Source organism: Macadamia integrifolia, chromosome 11 (assembly GCF_013358625.1).
Source record: "Macadamia integrifolia cultivar HAES 741 chromosome 11, SCU_Mint_v3, whole genome shotgun sequence".
Classification (NCBI taxonomy): domain Eukaryota; kingdom Viridiplantae; phylum Streptophyta; class Magnoliopsida; order Proteales; family Proteaceae; genus Macadamia; species Macadamia integrifolia.
The window spans coordinates 26,136,560-26,154,882 of record NC_056567.1 but is presented as its reverse complement, the minus strand read 5'-3'; the positions used below and the strand labels follow the sequence as shown (position 1 = coordinate 26,154,882).

Below are 18,323 nucleotides of genomic sequence, written 5' to 3'. Positions count from 1 at the left end.
ATGTGAAACACCACCTCTGCCTGGCCCTCCCTCACACCCAATCTCTGTTTCTTCCCCCTTCACAGATAAGTCAGCCATTAAAGGCCAACACAAGGGGGTGATCCAAAGCTTAAGGTGGGAAGGGCTGCTTCTCACAATCATTCATTCACTTCTGATTTTTTATTGGAAGTTGTCTCAAAATTACATTTATCCAAGCTCTCATTTATCTACTATCATAATCATTAGATGGTAGTTGCAACAAAGAGGAATCATCAGATGTGAGAATTCAATGCTTGCAATCTATATTAGACTATTAATATAATATATTCCTATGTAATGGATAATAGCCAAATGTACCAGTTTACTAAGATGTCAAGCTCCAATCAAAACAAAGGCAACTTAAACAAGACCAAATTGAGGACTATAGATCCCCAATAAGAACTATAAGACTAAGAAATGCCGCAGCAGAACTGCAGCAGCAGGAGTAATAGCAGGAGTAGCTACTAAACATCCATGGAGAACTTAAAGGTTCCAAAATGCCAATCCAACACAAGCACGAGGTCTTGATCCTATTCAGACCCAAATGACCTGATGAACAAGGATCGCTCCACAATTCATAGCTCTATTCTGTCTCATGAAACAGCTACGGCTGCTTCGATCATCACCAAATATTGTGAAATCACCATACCAAGCTTCCTCTTCTCCCTCCAAATTCACCAAGCAGGTAGCACCTTCAAGTTCAGAAATAAGGGAAAAAAGAGCAATACTCAATTAGAAATATGATAATGCAAAAAAGGGTTCAATATAGACATGCGGCATAGAGGAAAAGAATTAAGCAAAGAAACCTTCATAAATATTCTGTGAAACTTCTGGTGCTGCAAGAGAAGAGTAACAGTGAGCACCATTGCTCACATAACCAGTGCAGACTTTCCCTTTGTTCTCCCAGCCTTCTGTCTGCACTGGCATTAAGCAAGGGTTCATTGATTGTTAATCAGAATCGTCACATATTTCTCCATCAGACAACTCATCAAATACCCCCAAATCAAGCTGGTAACGAAGTATACCACCAATGCCACCAAATCCTCTGCAGAACTGAGACCCCTCCTGGGATTTGTTCGTAATGAACTCAAGTGTGCAACCAAACTGCCTGTATGTATCAGCAAACCACTCAAGCAGTAACATCTTTTCTTGAACCACTAGGTCAGCACCATCTGCATCCCGGAATTTAGACTCGTTGACCTCTTGATCCTTGAAGTGCTTTATATGAGTCTCCCCTGTAACAGTGTTCTTCAACTCATACCTACTAAGATCCAAGCTTTCCCACACAATAAGTGTGTCAACAGCACCCATTTCTAAAGCCTTAAGGGTATCATCAACACCAATGACATATTTTCCTGTATCCTGGCTGATCTCCTCAAAATACTTTCCAAGCAAACGCTTTTCCTGTATAAACTTCACATTGGACAGAATCTCTGAGGATAGCTCAATGGCCTGATTAAAACCATTCTCTCCCCCATATGAAACATCAACCACATTTAGTATCTTTGCCTGAAGGCGTGGATCAAACATATCTGACTGGCTTAACTCTGTTTTCAAGTCAGCTGAACCAGCTAGTATCAATCCTGCAACATTTGGTTGGCTGCTGGTGGGATTTATGAAGAATTGTGTGGCTAGCTCTGCTGCCTTTCTTACATAATTATGTCGTTTCTCCATCCGAAGACGAGCAAATCGCAGAGCTGACTGACCTCCTCTTCCATGCTTCTTTGGGAGATCAACAGTGAATTTGTGAAGGATATCCCGTGAATTGCCACTTAAAGTACCAAAAAGAGTCCCATTCCCATCCATGACTATAAAACCAAATTTATCATCAGACTCTAACAATTCATTTAGAGCCTCAGTATGGAACTTATTATCGCACAGGTACAAGGAAACATTTATTGGCTTGAAAGGTTCAAGATCAAATGTTACCTTCTTTTCCTTACCATCTTCAGTTACAATAGTGCCAGTATAAAGCACCAATCCATTAGGAGGAACCTTATTGTAAAGCTTCAGCCTCTGTTGTGCAGATGTAATGGCACCCAAAACTGATTGACGGTTAACCCTACTCTTGATGTTTGAGGCAGTTCCAAATTCATCACCCAACATCTTTGTGGCCCGGGATATCTGATCTCGTGGAGGCATGATTAGAGAGATCATGCTGGTTCCATTGCCTCTCGCAGCTTCCAGTGCCTTGATCAATTTTTTGATCTTCCAAATCTCAATATTCTTATCAGTTTCATAAGCATCTGCCATTGCAACAGGTAGAAAAAATCGCCAAGTAGGAACAATAAAGCAACCTTCACCCACAAGACAGCATATTATCTATGTTTAGAACATATAACTTAGATGATAAATGCTACATTAAAGAAAAGGCATCAATTCCAGGAAGCCACAAAAAGACCACAAAATAACTATTGAAACCCAATTGCGAAGCATTAAAAGTTCACACTTTCCTCTTTTATAAAACATCCATTTTATGTTATTTGAAAGGTAATGTTTTCCTCTAAAGAAGAGTTGTTCATCGGGCAAACTGTTCGAGATATCATAATTGCCTGCAACGGAGGTGCACAATAAGCAGCCTAGGTAGCAGGTGTGTACTGTATGCAACTTAAATCTGCATCAGTCACAAAAACGAAATTTGAAATTCACAAGTTTATCAGAAATCTCCCCCTCCACACGAGTAACCGAGATCTTTCACGTCTTCCCCTCCACACGGGAACAACCAAGATCTTCTCCAACTTTGAGACAACCCGAGTTGCGAAAGTTAGCCATTAAGGAGAGGAAGCCCAAGAACCTATAGGCTTATCACATTCAATGTGAGATTATTACTTCCACCTCCATGTGAACCCAACCTCAACGCGTTAAACATGTTATTCGATCTTCCTCAACATGATCCTAACTTGAACCAGAAAAGTTCTCTAAACACCTTAGTTTGACTTAGCACAAATCAATTGAGCCTCATGGACTATACAAGGTTCCCCATTGGATCTAAGATTGAAGCTATACAACTAAGGGCCAGAATTTCCAATATTACAATAACCAGAAATTTGCATCACACACTTAAAATAAAAAAGAAGAAACAAATCAACCATAGCCTGGAAACCAGTTTCTCAAGAGCATCAAAATAAATCGTACCCTCCAAGTAGATGATCTTTATGTTTCAATCGTCAGAGAAAAACAATCGCAAGATTAGTAACAGGGGGTCATATCAGAGACAATAATAATAATCCAATATGTGTTATAGATCGAAGGAATCAGATCACTATCTGACACAACGAAACCTCGTATAAGATAAAATAACCAATCGTAAACACAATTAATTAATGAAATAAGTTTAAAAAAATCACGCATGATCTTCTGCAAAGTCAAAAATAAAAAAATAAAAAAATAAAAAAATAAAAAAAATAGGAACAATAAAGCAACCTGCAACCACAAGACATCCTATTATCTATGTTTAGAACATATCACTCAGATGATATAGATGCTATATTAAAGAAAAGGTGTCAATCCCATGAAGCCATCAAAAAACCACAAAATAACTATTGTTACCCAATTGTGAAGCATTAAAAGTTCGCACTTTCCTCTTTTATAGAATATCCATTTATGTTATTTGCATGGTAATGTTTTCCTCTAAAGAAGAATTGTTCATCGCGCAAACTGTTTGTGATATCATAATTTCCTGCGACGGAGGTGCACAATATGCAGCCTAGGTAGCAGGTGTGTACTGTATGCAACTTAAAACTGCATCAGTCACAAAAACAAAATTCACAAGTTTACCAGATATCTCCCCCTCCACACGAGAGTAACCGAGATCTTTCACTCCCCCCCAACACCACACACACACACACACACACACACACTCTGGAACAACCGAGGATCTTCTCCAACTTTATCCTTTGAGACACACCCAGTTGCCAAAGCTAGCCATTAAGGAGACAGTGCCCAAGTGGCTTATCACATTCAATGTGGGATTATTACTTCCGCCTTCTATATGAACCCCAGCCCCAACGCGTAAACATGTTATTCGATCTTTCGCAACACAATCCTAACTACAACCAGAAAAGTTCTCTAAACGCCTTAGTTTGTCTTATCATAAATCACTTGAGCCTCATGGGCTATACAAGGGTCTCCCATGGGAACTAAGATTAATGCTACACAACTAAGGGCCACATTTTCCAATATTACAATAACAAGAATTTTGCATCACACTTAAAGTAAAAAAGATGAAACAAATCAACTATAGCCCGGAAACCAGTTTCTCAAGAGCATCAAAATAAATCGTACCCTCCAAGTAGATGATCTTATGTTTCACTCGTCAGAGAAGAAGAGAAGAAGAAGAATCACAAGATTTGTAATAGGGGATCATATCAGAGACGAAATAATAATCAAATATGTGTTATTGATCGAAGGAATCAGATCACTATTTGACACGACGTAACCTCGTATAAGATAAAATAACCAATCATAAACAAAATTAAGTAATGAAATAATTTTAAAAAGAATCACGCATGACCTTCTGCATGCGGGAGAAGACAAATGGATAAAAAGCAACCTGCAACCACAAGGCATATCCTATTATCCATGTTTAGAACATATCACTCAGATGATATAAATGCAATATTAAAGAAAAGGCATCAATTCCACAAAGCCATTAAAAAACCACAAAATAACTATTGAAACCCAATTGTGAAGCATTAAAAGTTCACACTTTCCTCTTTTATATTATATCCATTTATATTATTTGCACGGTAATGTTTTCCTCTAAATAAGAATTGTACAACGGGCAAACTGTTTGAGCTATCATGATTGCCTGCAAAGTTTGTGCACAATAAGCAGGCTAGGTAGCAGGTGTGTACTATATGCAACTTAAAACTGCATCAGTCACAAAAATGAAAATGACAAGTTTATCAGATATCTCCCCCTCCACACGACAGTAACTGAGATCTTTCACATCTTCCCCCTCCATGTGGGAACAACCGAGATCTTCTCCAACTTTATCCTTTTTGAGACAACCCGAGTTGCCAAAGCTAGCCACTAAGGAGAGGGTGCCCAAGTACCTATAGGCTTATCACATTCTTGTGGGATTATTACTTCCGCCTCCCATGTGAAACCCCAACCCTTAAACATGTTATTCGATCTTCTGCAACATCTGCAACACGATCCTAACTATAACCACAAAAGTTCTCTAATCGCCTTAGTTTGTCTTATCACAAATCATTTGAGCCTCATGGACTATACAAGGGTTCCCATGGGATCTAAGATTAATTCTACACAACTAAGGGCCAGAATTTCCAATATTACAATAACCAGAATTTCGCATCACACACTTAAAATAAAAAAGAAGAAACAAATCAACTATAACCCGGAAACCAGTTTCTCAAGAGCATCAAAATAAATCGTACCATGAATCGCAAAGATTTCCAAAAGGGGATCATCAAATCAGAGACAAAATAATATACAAATATGTGTGATAGATCGACGGAATCAGATCACTATCTGACGCAACATAACCTCGTATAAGATGAAATAAACAATCATAAACAGAATTAATTAATGAAATAAGTTAAAAGATCTCGCACGATCTTCTACAAAGTTGAAAAAATAGACAAAATAATAGATCAATAATATATATATATATATATATTAAATGAAAATTTACTCAAATTTACCTTCTCCTCCTCCTCCTTCAACCTCGCTGTTAGAATCGCAGGGTTGCAGAGATTAGAGAATGCCGAAAGGTCTAGAAAGAGGGAGAGAGAGTATTCCCCGATCTTATAGCAGATACAAGTTGAGCCAAATCTGGACACGTAGGGCAGTTTTGGAGCTCTCTCAACGTGACACGACTTAACTGGTTCTGGAAGTGCTGGCCCACTTGGCATAATACCCTAGAAAAAGAAAAAGAAAGGGTAGATGCGGTGAACGTAGATCAAACACGTGACCTTCTATTCTTCAGCCTGACGCTCTCCCGACTGAGCTATCCCAGCTGGTGGTTCACAATTGTGTTCTTTATATTCTCAGCGCATTAACATAAGAATTAATTAACAGAAGTGCAAAGGCATCCAACTGTAGAGATAAAGTGGTCTTTTCATCATTCCCTGTTTTTGAGTGTAGGAACATGTGATGAGGTAATGTCCTTTTCTCCTCAAGATTTAAAACTAATAGAAGTTGAAATCATTCTGCTTACAGGCGTGGAAATGATGTTCTGGGAAGCCCAATTGAAGAGAGAAGGTTTTGGGAGAAATGGGGTCCCATGGAATTTCCCATTCTGTGGTTTTTTCGGAAAGTGGATATCTCTGAGTCTCTGGCGAGCTCTCTAAAAGTTGTTATTTGTACCTCGTACAACATCAAATGTATTATTGAAAAAGTAAAACTTAAAGTAACAATACAAGAAGGAAATCACAGTACCATTAACTATTTCTACCACATGAGATGATGATTAGATCATTCTAAGTGTTGGTTACATGAGAGTCTCATAGATTAATCATTTGTAACCCATCTCAACCATTTAGATCTCAAGCTATAGGTGTCGTCAATCAGTCGGTTTACTTTGTTATCAAGCCAACCTGAAATCAAATCGATAAGAAAATTTTTAATTTTAATCTAATTTATTATTCATTTATAATTGAGTTATTGTCAGATTTAATCTGGTCCGATTACTAGTTTACATGTATACATAAAGAAATTAATAAGCACGGATGATCCATAGATTTCTCCATAAATGTTGTCAAAGCGCATCCCTTGATGTGAACATCCTCTCAGGCATTTCTAATTGAAGACGCAATCCTCTCTTTTCGTGGCCAATTTTAGAGAGACTTCTTATGACTTTATAGGTTAAATAAAAAGAATGTTTCTTCTTTATAGATGTGGATGCACATTTGATATACATTATGATCTGCCCGGAAGGATGTTGACTTCAACATTTAATTTTCTTGGAATCTTTTTCTTGGTATTCTTTTTTTCTTTTAAACTATTTCTAAGGAACTACTGCCCAAGGGAGGGATAGGGGAAATGATAGGAAGAGGGGAAGGGACACATAAAATACATACTCACACATTCATGTTATAAGAGCCAATTGCCTGATCTCCTCGTGCTTGCTCTTCGAGTAGAAGCCACAAGCCAGTGCGTTAGGTAGGTTGTGTTTGGTAACGTTCTAAAAAAATGTTTCTGGAGTTTTTTCGTTCTAGGAATGAAAAAAACGGAATAAAGCGTTTGGTGTTTCGTTTTTTTTTTTTTTTTTGATAAGAAGTTAAAAAAAAAAGGAAAAAAAAAACGAGAATTTACAAAGCGACAAAAGGTAATTCCGTCATTCCAGATTCGTTTAAAAAAAAAGACATTTTGACACCAAAACTGAAATTTCTGTTTTTGACACGAAACATCATTTCTTTACCTAACGCAACCATATTGGGTTCATATTTTTTTCAAGTTATGCTTTTTGTTGATTAATAGGGTTTTGAGAGAAGGTGGAAACATGGTCTTAGCTCTTAGGTGTTGATACTGATACTAATACCAATATCAATGATTGTATCTGATCAAACCATTTTATCCTTTAAAATATTGATGCCTTAATTTTTTAGACTGTTTTACCCTTTTTTTCCCTGTACCAAAATTCCTGCTACATGAATACAATCAAAGATTGGGTTTGCTTTACAACATGTCTTCATTTCGTTTGGTTAGGATTATAGAATAATGGGTATTCTCTAATCACCTACTTGCCTTCTTAACTTGCACATGTAACCATTGACCCGGCACACATTTGTATATTAGGAAAGTGTCTCTCGTGGAAAGTGCGATTTGTGTACAAGGATCAACAGAAATGCACAAAAAAGCATCCACAGCGATGTCACTTAATCAGAGGTGCATCAATCATTTCACTCCCCTAAATGTATCTGGAAGCAGGGCCACCATAAACATTATTCCCATGTATATTATCATCCACTTCCTTCTGACCATTTTTCTTTCCGTAGGCTTTTTGGTGGGTAGGTGGGACTCATAACATCAAAAGAGAACTCTGTGATTGAGCCTCCAACCTAAGGGTGTAAGTGTTCAACTTATTGGTTTAGTTCAAGATAATTGAAATTGAATCGATACCAATTTTTCAAACCAAAATAGTTAATAATTATTTCGGTTTAATTGATTTCTCTTTTACTACCTCTTTTCATTGGAGTTGCAGTATAACTCCTTGATAAGGGTATCCATTGGTTTGGTTTTGGTTATATGGTCTGGTTCTAGTGCAATTATATTTTGACACGGTCAAATCAAAATCAAACCAAATAAGAATCATTTTTATTCGGCCTGATTTTATCTGTTTCTATTCGATTTTCTTTATTCATTTCACAACCAATTTACATGCGATTTATAGTGTCAATTTTGAAAAATGATAATGAAGATAACCTCAGCTTTTCAAATCCTACATATTTCCGTGTTTCCCCTTTCTCTCCCAGTCTCCCTCACTCATCCTGTCTCCACTCCTATATGATTTTAAGAAAATAATAATAAAATACAATAAAATAAAAAAAGTCATCCTTCTCTACTTTCACCTGAAAAATAAATTATTTCTTCCATTAGTAGATAGGGTTTTGTTATAGACCGTTTGGTATCGTTTTTGTTTCAGAAACACCGTTTCGTGTCAAAAACGAAAATTTCAGTTTCTGTGTCAAAATGCAGTTTTTAAACGAAAAAATGGTGTTTCAAAATTTCAGATTTTTATCGGGAGATTTTTTTTTTTTTTTTTTTTTTTTTTTTTTTGTAAAATGGGAACGGAAAAACTGGTGAAAGGAACGGAACTTCCATTTGGGAGGTTGCCGTTCCAAATTTCGTTTTTTCAATTTTTTTTTTCACTTTTTTTTGTTCCAAAAAACAGAAGTTACGGACATTAAAAGTTGCACCCAAACAGAAGAAGTTTCCGTTTGTCGTTTCCAATAGGAGCGAAAAAACCTTTCCAAAAAACCTTTTTTTAGGAACGGATACCAAACGGAAGCCAGTCCATTTTAATTATTGAGGACAACCCCCTTCCATCCCCTCCCCCGCCGGTACCTTATGAACCAGGTTGCTTGGGACACTTCCAAACTATTGAACATATACTTGGGAAGCCCCATCAACCTGACGGTGGTAGTTTTGATGTTACTTTTAAAAAAAAAAAAAAAACATATATTTACCATTATGAGTTATTCAATTGAAACTTGTGAAGTTAAAATGACTAACTTACTCTTTAAATGTGTTAACCTTACAAAAACTAAATCGATTTAATTAGTTGGTGAAAGGATTTTCCTTTCACCCATCTTCCAAATCAGTTTCTTTACAAAACCATATAAGAAATTAGGGCATAGTACAGGGGGTGTCCAAGTAATTTTCCCTTTATATATAAAAAATGGAGAAAAAAATGCTACTTGGTCATGCGCTCCTACACTCAGACATAGGGGGGACCAAATGACCATTCACCCCTCCCTGTTTACAAGTTTTCATCAATTTTTGTGAAGGGTAGTTTTGAAATATTAAAAAGAAAAAATGCTATGCCTTACATTAATGGGAAAAAGGTTATACGTACGTCTTACATGTGTATAATGTAGAAATACAACCCTAAAACAGTGAAGAAAAAAAAGAAAAAAACAAAGAACAAATAATACACACAAATTTATGAGGTTAAACAAGATTGTCTATGTCCTTAGTGAGATGAGATCCTATTTTACTATTGATGAAAAATATGGTTACAACACGCCTCCTCACACCTCTCTCAGATTACTTAAAGAGAAAGATGACTTCGACCCACTATTGCCACAGATGAAATTAAAGACATATTTTTCCAACATATTACCCTCTTGTATTATCTCTCTTCTTAACACATTCTCTTCTCATTGATATATGAGTGCCAATGTTGAAGGGATGTGCACCGCCCCCTCCATGGCCCCGTTGATTGTACGTGTAGATTCCATTACATGTCTTCATGTAGATTCCTTCCCCGACATTAATATTACCAATTTCAGCATAGGATTGTTTCATCTCTTCGAAGACATCCGATAGAATTGGAACTTAGGATTGTTTCAGAAGAAATTTCTCCTTATGCATAGGAAACCAAACCATTGGATTAGTGTGCCTTACCAACTATGTCTATGGCATTTTTATGGAAAGATTTTTTTGGTTCAAATCATTTAAACACACTTTTAGTTATTTCACATGAAAGAGTGATGTGATAATTTGATCAAGGGTAATTTTTCATTTTGTAGTGAAATGATGTGGTCACTTGGGGGAAATGTACCATGCAACCAAGTAGCCTACTTTTTCCAAAAAAAAAAAAAAATTATCGTTACCTGGTTGTGCATCCTATGCCCAGATATTAGGGTGGTAAAAAGACCACCCTACCTTGGTTGATGCACGCATGCCTCCCTTAGTTAATCTTCATACTGACACAGTGGTCATGCGATCTAGCCCTTCGAGAAAAAAATCTAAATGAAATACAAATGCATCTTCGTATGGTCTACAATTTGGGGGGGAGATTTGACCTTTCGAAGGCCAAAAACCCCAAGGGTAAGGGGTCTGGTACTCTGGTGTAGTTTAATAAATATTTTTGAAGTTGTTCACTGTTTCAAAAGTTTGAATTCTTCCAACGGTAGAATAAATAAGTTATGATACAAGATGACAGTTCATCGCTTGGTATGGTCCCGTGATGGATAGATAAGACCATAGTTTGGACCGTCCGATGAGAATAATCGCAGGAAAACACTTCAATAGAGGTGTCAAATGAAAACGTCAAGTTGACCCAAATCTGCCAACAAAAGGTCGGGTGGATGGCCCACTGTCGACTAGAGGACCCAAATGTCAGGCGATGGATCACCATTTATATGGAATCTTTAGACAATCACCTGATGGACAGTAGTGATTAAGAAGAAAGAACGCAACGCATCAGAAGCCACATAAGTGACACGAACACATCAAGTAACGGTAACCAGTATCCACAAAATAGCCAGTGTTCCTGTTCTTGTTCACAGAGCAAGAAATCTTTGAGATGGAGTATACTGTTACTGATCCTCTTAGTTGTAAGAACAAGTCAATCACATATTTTGTTGTCTCAAGGAATCGATTCGAAGTATCTTGAAAAAGGGTTTGGGATTTATTCAAAAAGCAAAAGAAGCGAGATGGTTCTGAGGAAACCAAAAGGTCATCTTTCTCTTGTTAATGGAGGAGGATTCCAGAACAGAAAGTGTGTCGCTAATGGAGTAGGATCTCAAAGGAAAAGCTCTGAATCTGTTGATCACTGGGATTTTCTGGTAAACCCATTTATTCCCTCATTTGGTTTTCCGGATTTTTATATTTTGTATTTTCTGCAATTTCTTGGGAGATTTCAGGGTTTCTAGCTCTTTAGAAATTCTGGATATTAATCTGAAGTTTGTTGTTGGATCTCTGGGTTGTATCTGGATAATGTAGTTTACTGGATCCTATATTCCTGTTGTATAGATTTTTTTTCTTGTTCCCAAGGTTTTCTTGAATCTGGATATCTTTCTTTCAAGTTTTTAGATATTTTTTTCTTCCTTTATTTGGTTCCTCTTCCTTCTTAGCTGATTGAGTTTAGATTGGACTTGTTCTAAGATTTGTATACTTGCCATTCCATTTTCTCTGCTGTTTTCAATGGTCAGGACTGTTATTAGCATTTCCAGAATGTCTGGATCATCTTTCACATCCTGATGTAGTGATCTTAACTTCCTCTTGCTTAATTCTCCTTCAGGAAGAAATTGAAGCACCAATGTGGGTAGACCTAACGTTAGAGACGAAGTTAATGGACCAGGATATGTGAGTTTCAATGGAACTACTTCTGTGTTAATTTCTAACATCCATATGTCTCTTTGGTTTAATTCCACAACACCTATGATCTGATCTTTTTTTCATGTTATGTTGCAGTCATGATGCTTGGTTTCAAGTCGCCCACCGGTATGTACATAGTTACCTTTCTTTTTCAGAGATCTCTTGACATTTGTTCACGAATTTTTGCTAATGATAGTGTCCAACCAATGTATTGATTTTCAGGTTCCATCAGTGCTCATCCCACAAATTAATGTCTGCATTTTCTCTTTCCGGTGAAGGGATCGGAAACTCAAACTCAGAGTTGCTTGGGTCTAATTCTCCCACGTTACCGCCTTCTGTGTCAAAATCAAGAGGTAAAGATTATAGGAGCAGGAAATGGGGAGAGGGTAATGATGGTGTTTCCCTGAACAAGCAGCATCCTATTGGGAGTTTAGGCCTGAGAATGTCACGGATGGTCAGGGGATCGGTACAAGAAATGAAACCCATAGACAAATTTGGAAATCAGAAAGACACTGTCACTAAGAAAAAAAGAGTGATTCGCGTTAGCAGTAGAACAGCCTCAATGAGATCCAATTCTTCCAAGACAATGTCAACTTTCAGAGATGCTAAAAGTAGTTCACTTGTGAAATCTTGTGTTACAAGTGAGAGTAATTCAACTAGCACTACAACTGAAAACACTCAGCAACAACTACAGGATACTTCTGAAATATCACATCAAACCTCTGGTTTGACGACTGGTTTCTTTTGGGCTGATAGGATTAGGCTCACAAGGACTGGTGTTTTGAGACGGCCTTCAAGGGTGGAGATCAAGCACTCAAATGGCAATAAATCCTCTTCAAGCAAGCCCAGTGGTTTACCAAACTTAAACCCTGGAAAACAATCAACCTCGTCAAGTAAGTCATCAAGTGTAGGTTCCTCCATGAACCCTAGATGTGATCTCAAGGAGACAACTCTCTCAGCTGTTGTGAACAGCTATACAACGCCAGAAAGCAGGAAAGCTACCAGCTTCGGTCAAGCTGTCAAGCACCAGAAGCAGAAGGCTTCAAATGTATCTAAAACATCTAGAATTCAAGATCCAGGCCTGACATCTAGTTCTCAATTGGGACAGAAAGCCCTAGATATAAAATCCACTAACCAAAGTTCAAGGGTAAGAAGTCGCAGAATTCATCGAAGGAAACTCTATCATAATAGGTAAATCTGACCTGTTGACTAATGATGCAGGTTCTATGTCAAATTGAGCCTACAAATGCATTGCAGCTCGGTAAGATACGAAAATCATCTCATGTTTACATGAAAGCTGAAGAGATGGTGGGAACTCGAAGGTCCAATAGGGTGGCTGGCAACAGGAATGTAAATGCTAGAGGAAGCATGGTCTTGGGCCAGATCTCAGGTGGCAAAGAAAATGCTGCTGGAGGCATTCAAACCAGGAAATTAACAAAGCAAAGTGTAAAAGTAAAGAATGCCATGGGGTTGTCTGATATCAGGGTAAGAAATTTCAAAATTCATTGAAGAAAGCTTAATCATAATATAAAAATATGACCTGTAAAATGTTGCAGGTTCTATGTCAAACTGAGCCAACAAATGCATTGCAGCTCGGTAAGGTACAAGAATCCTCGCATGTTTACATTAAAGCTGAAGAAATGGCAGGCACCAGAAGGTCCAGCAGGGTGGCTGGTAGCAGGAATGTGAATGCAAGAGGAAGCATGGTCTTGGGTAAGATCTCCAGTGGCAAAGAAAATGCTGCTGCAGGCATTCCAGGTCAGAAACTAAAAAAGCGAAGTATAGAAGTAAAGAATGTCACGGGATTGTCTGAAATTAAGGTATGGATGTTATCACTCTCATTATTTTTTATCACATTTCTGTTTAGTTTGGGAACTGGTTAATCTACAGAAAAAACACCAAGTTGACACAGTCCTTGGGTTTAGAAAGAATACCGAGCACTAGGCCAGTAACAATTGAGAAGTGAATAATGAGTTATTAACTCTTTGTAATGCATCTGAGTAAAGAAAAAGAAATTCTGATAACAATTTTTAGCAGCACAAACCTAAGATTTTGCTTGCTGCAGACACTATGAAAAGTTCCAAGAATAATGAAAATGAGAAATAAGATGAGCAAATTTTGAAAACTGGGGCCTGCTAGAAAGTTCAGTTTGGATGAATACCATTAAAATTATCTTGGGACCCTAATTATTAAGATTACATTGTACAGCCAACAGAGTGTTAACTAGATGCAAACAGGTAGTATTTGTAAAAAGCTATTACGAAAATCCGTATTTTAAGTTATAACATTATCTCTGATGTTACACTTATTCTCTTGGATAGGATTTAAAAAAATGTTTCCTGCATGACAGAATAGCAGCATCTGGTTATTTTTTACAAATTTTTGCCAATAATATGCTTGTCGTTTGATTATCTAATGGGTACTATCAATTCTCTGTTATAATGGACTTGTTTCTCAACAGAGAAAACCCAAAAGTGGTAATCAAAGTAACGGTCCGGCGGATGCTGTTCAGAGGATTTACTTTCGATAAGAGTGCTGCAGTTCAGCAAAATTTGTATATACAGTGTAAATAAACTTCTTTCTTTTTCAATTTTACTCTGGAGAGGATGACATGGGGATAGGTTTAGCTGGCTGTGGCATGAATTATGGATCAGCTGTCATTGGCTTGAGTGGCCTCTGATCAATAGCCTTTCCTGTTCAGATATGTTTTCTTCTTATATTGACAACTCTTACACTACTAATATTCATATAGAGCTTGAAATAATCTGATATTGGTCATTCTTTATTGCCCAAGTCAGCTATTAGCATCTTCATCTCTGAATGTCTGGAAACCATCTTGGATGATGATTTCTTTTTACCTTTTTAAGTCTTTTCCCACATGTTGAACGATAGTTATTTATTGATTTTAGGTAGGAACTTACTTCCATTTCTATACTTGTAATGAAGAGGAGGTAGGAAAAACATTGGAAATTTATAATCTGAAGAGCTTTTCCTTTCCTTTCTAGCTTTAACAAAAGGGTTTGGCAGAACATTTAGGGAAGTGCATCAAATAAATGTTCTAGACTCAGAATGACAAAAACAACAAACTCATCCTTATCCCAACTTAATGGGGTCGGTTACATGGATCAGTGCAAAACAAAGAGGAGAGCAGAAAGTAAAAATAAACGAAAGCAAAAGGAAAATGAGAGTAAAAGGAAAGAGTACAGCACAAGCAAGTCAAGAAAATCTTAGCTAGATGGGGTTGGCTACATGGATCCTTCCTCTCCAATCGACTCTATTTGATGTCGCATACACAGATCATATTTACCTAAATATTGTTCAATAGTATTATATGGCATGCAATGCAATAGAAAAATTATCACAGTTGCATAAATCAATATTTTCTGATTATTTGATCTCAACTTTACCTATCATGTCTCCTCCTCTATTTGGAAGCTTGTACTCTCTAAATGTTGGCCTGTCAATATTGAGCGGATCTGGGTGGACATGACCTTCCAAGGAAAGATCATTTGTGACTACGTGGGAAAGCTCGCCTTCTGTGCCACTTTAAACCAAATATGGATAGAAAGAAACCATAAGAAATGGATTTCCAACTCTAAGTCGTTAGGAAAGATTTGGAACTCCATATTCTTCGATGTCAAACCAAAGATCTCAAAAGTGTTTTCCACTTATTTCCCCTCCCCTAGAAATTGTCACATTGTAATTTCCTGGGAGCTTCCACCTCTCTTTGGTAATGAATTATTTATTCACCGAGAAAAAAGTTTGCTTGTGTTTTCAAAGAGTAACAATGTTTCGGGACAAGTATCAATCACCTGTAATGGGGTGCATGGGAGCAGCTCCGCTTACTTTTGACCACCATTGCAAGGTCTAACATGGTGGATCCATGGACATCAGTGATTGGACTCGCCCAGTCCAAGATCTTGAAGCCCAAGGTCACACTCCGCTGGGTCTTGTGGTTTGACCTTGATCCAGGATGAACCCAGCCACAAAAATCACATGTAATTTATGTTTATCTTGCTTATGGTATGACATTATAAACATTAAGTTATGGGCAAATGTTTTCTGTTGCGAGAGAACCCTGTGCCTAGACAAAGGGGAAGGAAGGGGCATGATGGTCAACAAACTTTTTCCCTTAGGTTATTAAGTATATAGTATATTTTAATTTGGATTTTGTTTTTTTTTTTTTCACTTCACCTATGATTTAACACTATGAATGGATATCCAAAATATCCTTCTCCAATTCAATCAGACGATAAAATTCTATGGATGAAAAGATTCTCTCTTCACCTTAGGATATGCTACCGCTGTCATTTTCATTCTCTCCATCCAACACACTCTCTCTCCTCTTTGCCCCTCGTATATAAACAGCTATACCCCTCTCTTGCATATCTTACCTTGCTTGCTTGGATAATCCTATCCCATTTAAATTAAACCTCATCATGACTAACCATCATATTAGGAAGAACTATTTGACCTAGCAAAGAGAAACCTGAAACGTAGGGCTACAATTGTATGTAGGCTAAAAACATTGACCCTGATCTTCTTCAATACGCATTGGACTGCCTGATCTTCTTCAATAGGCATTGGACTGTTGACAGCGCTAGGCATGCACCCCCAACCATCTGATACACGCTGAACACACTGGTGTGTCCAAAAGAATCTGCTTCCCTAAAACATTGGCCCCTTGTACGATGGATTCCATCATGGCCCAAATTTAAATTTCAGTGACTACATAAATAGCAAAGGAAAACCCAAACAAAATATAACCAAATTTTGATTTTTCCGAAGTAAATCAGAAACCGCAAGGGTGTGTTTGGCATTTCAATTAATAATTTTTATTTCTATTTAGACTATTACTGTAGGAAAGAAATGTTTTTGGTAACACACACACACACAAAAAAAAAAAAAAATGAGAAATGTGTTTTTATTTACTCACTGATGCAATTTGTTTCAAAATGGTTTCAAATATCAGTATCAGATCGGTCATATCAATCAAGGCCGATACCGGCATCTGGTCGATCCTGTATTGGTGGAGTAGTTCTTAATAACAGTAAATTTGTTCAAAATTGATTTTTTTTTTTAATTAAAAATGAGGGCAAAAACATCCGATAAAGCCAATACATATCAATATCAATAAAGGAAAAAAATGAAAACCAAGAGGGTGTGGGATAAATAAAAGAAGAAAAAACAAAACAAAGAGCCCAATTTCTCTTGAACCATGGTGAACAGAATCTCTTTATATGGGATATAGCCCTCTAATTGGACTTGAGAAGAGTATTTTGGATTGAGAGCACAGCAACACTCTGCAGTTCTATTCGATGTCAATCCAGATGTTCACTGATATGAACCTTTAGAGAACTCGAGCACTTAAACCCATAAACTGGCTTGTAAGGTGGGGAACTAAGAGGATAAGACCAAATCAACTGACACCAAATCCCTTTTGTAATCGATGTGGGATCAGTCTCCCATATGACCGATATGGGATTGTAATATTCATAATTTCAATTTCTGAAATCTCCCAAATAAAGGGGGAAAGGAAGGTTCTTCAAAAATTCATTACTGACTAGTAAAGGGGAAAGAAATTATTTATGTTGCTAAAGAAAAGGTGCTACCAATTATATATTTACAGTTCTATTCGATGTCAATCCAGATGATTTACATTGTGAATGCGCCAAAATTAGGAATGTAAAGGAATTCAGCCAGACATAAACTGAGACGGGCAAAACCACTCAAGAACATACTACACAAACCTCAGTGGTGATCATCTCCTCAAAGCCCCATAACTCACGTCACCTGAAATTACAGAACCAATAACAAGCAGATCAACAACTAATTTAGAAAAGTGAAACACCATAAGCTGATTGAAGAAAGCGTAAAGCAATTAAATTTGATCAGAAGAGTAGAGAGAGGACAGACATTATGAACTGTTTTGGTAAGAATGCTAGGTGAATTTGAATCCAGTAATACAGAGAAGCTAGACATTTAATAGACAGACATTTGTTTCTACTTCTTTCCGGTAAAAGAAAGGGTTCAATGATGTCTCATGCTTCAGGCTTCTAGTTGCATAGGAAGCACTGAAGGGCTGCCAAACCAAAAATGATAAAAATGATAATCGTATTAGCGTTAACGGTAGAATCCTACGGGGATGGCAAGTTATCGAAGCAGAATTATTCAAGCAGAAACCAGAAACATGGGAACCTCAAAGCAATGTCCTCAAAAATATTTCTATAGGTCTACACAGATTAGCAGGAAACAAAATGGAGGGATTATCAATGATGCTGAAAGGGAAATAATTTACCCGACGCTGAGGTTGATCCTTTATCCTGTTTTTCCTGTCATTGTCATCATCATCTTGGTTCATGAGCAATTTATGAATGGAAGCATTATCTGATTTCCTTCCCCGCTTCGAGGATGATGTAAGGCCCCTGCCCCTGCCCCTGCCTCTGCCTCTTGAAGCACCTCTTTTCTGTCCTTTGCTCGGGAGATTTTCTTCACCCTCCTTTTTTTTTTTT

At 37.3% G+C, this 18,323-nt stretch overlaps 3 protein-coding genes across 3 annotated transcripts in view; 1 reads left to right on the top strand and 2 right to left on the bottom strand.

Annotated features, from left to right (window-relative positions):
- Positions 1 to 258: 258 nt before the first annotated feature.
- On the bottom strand, positions 259 to 5,836 carry LOC122094063 (eukaryotic peptide chain release factor subunit 1-3-like). Its single transcript, XM_042664699.1, has 3 exons — positions 5,688 to 5,836; positions 825 to 2,315; positions 259 to 710 (listed from the first exon to the last, which is right to left on the bottom strand). The coding sequence occupies exon 2, from the start codon at positions 2,269 to 2,271 to the stop codon at positions 967 to 969; it is 1,305 nt and encodes a 434-aa protein (XP_042520633.1). The 5' UTR covers positions 2,272 to 2,315; positions 5,688 to 5,836; the 3' UTR covers positions 259 to 710; positions 825 to 966.
- A 5,095-nt stretch (positions 5,837 to 10,931) lies between these two features.
- LOC122093245 lies at positions 10,932 to 14,589 on the top strand. The gene is made up of 7 exons (XM_042663532.1): positions 10,932 to 11,279; positions 11,735 to 11,799; positions 11,908 to 11,937; positions 12,034 to 12,958; positions 13,033 to 13,296; positions 13,368 to 13,631; positions 14,273 to 14,589. Exons 1-7 carry the CDS (start codon positions 11,148 to 11,150, stop codon positions 14,339 to 14,341), a joined length of 1,749 nt encoding a protein of 582 aa, XP_042519466.1. The 5' UTR covers positions 10,932 to 11,147; the 3' UTR covers positions 14,342 to 14,589.
- A 2,762-nt stretch (positions 14,590 to 17,351) lies between these two features.
- Positions 17,352 to 18,323, bottom strand: part of LOC122093710 (double-strand break repair protein MRE11) — a 14,143-nt gene continuing 13,171 nt past the window's right edge. The window contains 3 exon segments of the mRNA XM_042664137.1: positions 17,352 to 17,604; positions 17,728 to 17,893; positions 18,110 to 18,310. Of these exon segments, the coding sequence (XP_042520071.1) occupies positions 17,786 to 17,893; positions 18,110 to 18,310 (309 nt within the window). The 3' untranslated portion in view covers positions 17,352 to 17,604; positions 17,728 to 17,785.

What these genes read in the sequence shown, in the direction of transcription:
- LOC122094063 (XM_042664699.1), bottom strand. Translation starts at nt 2,271, where the DNA reads ATGGCAGATGCTTATGAAACTGATAAGAATATTGAGATTTGGAAGATC.
- LOC122093245 (XM_042663532.1), top strand. Translation starts at nt 11,148, where the DNA reads ATGGTTCTGAGGAAACCAAAAGGTCATCTTTCTCTTGTTAATGGAGGA. An exon ending in CCACTAACCAAAGTTCAAGG is followed by an intron (nt 12,959 to 13,032) that starts GTAAGAAGTCGC and finishes CTAATGATGCAG; the next exon opens with GTTCTATGTCAAATTGAGCC. An exon ending in TGGGGTTGTCTGATATCAGG is followed by an intron (nt 13,297 to 13,367) that starts GTAAGAAATTTC and finishes AAAATGTTGCAG; the next exon opens with GTTCTATGTCAAACTGAGCC.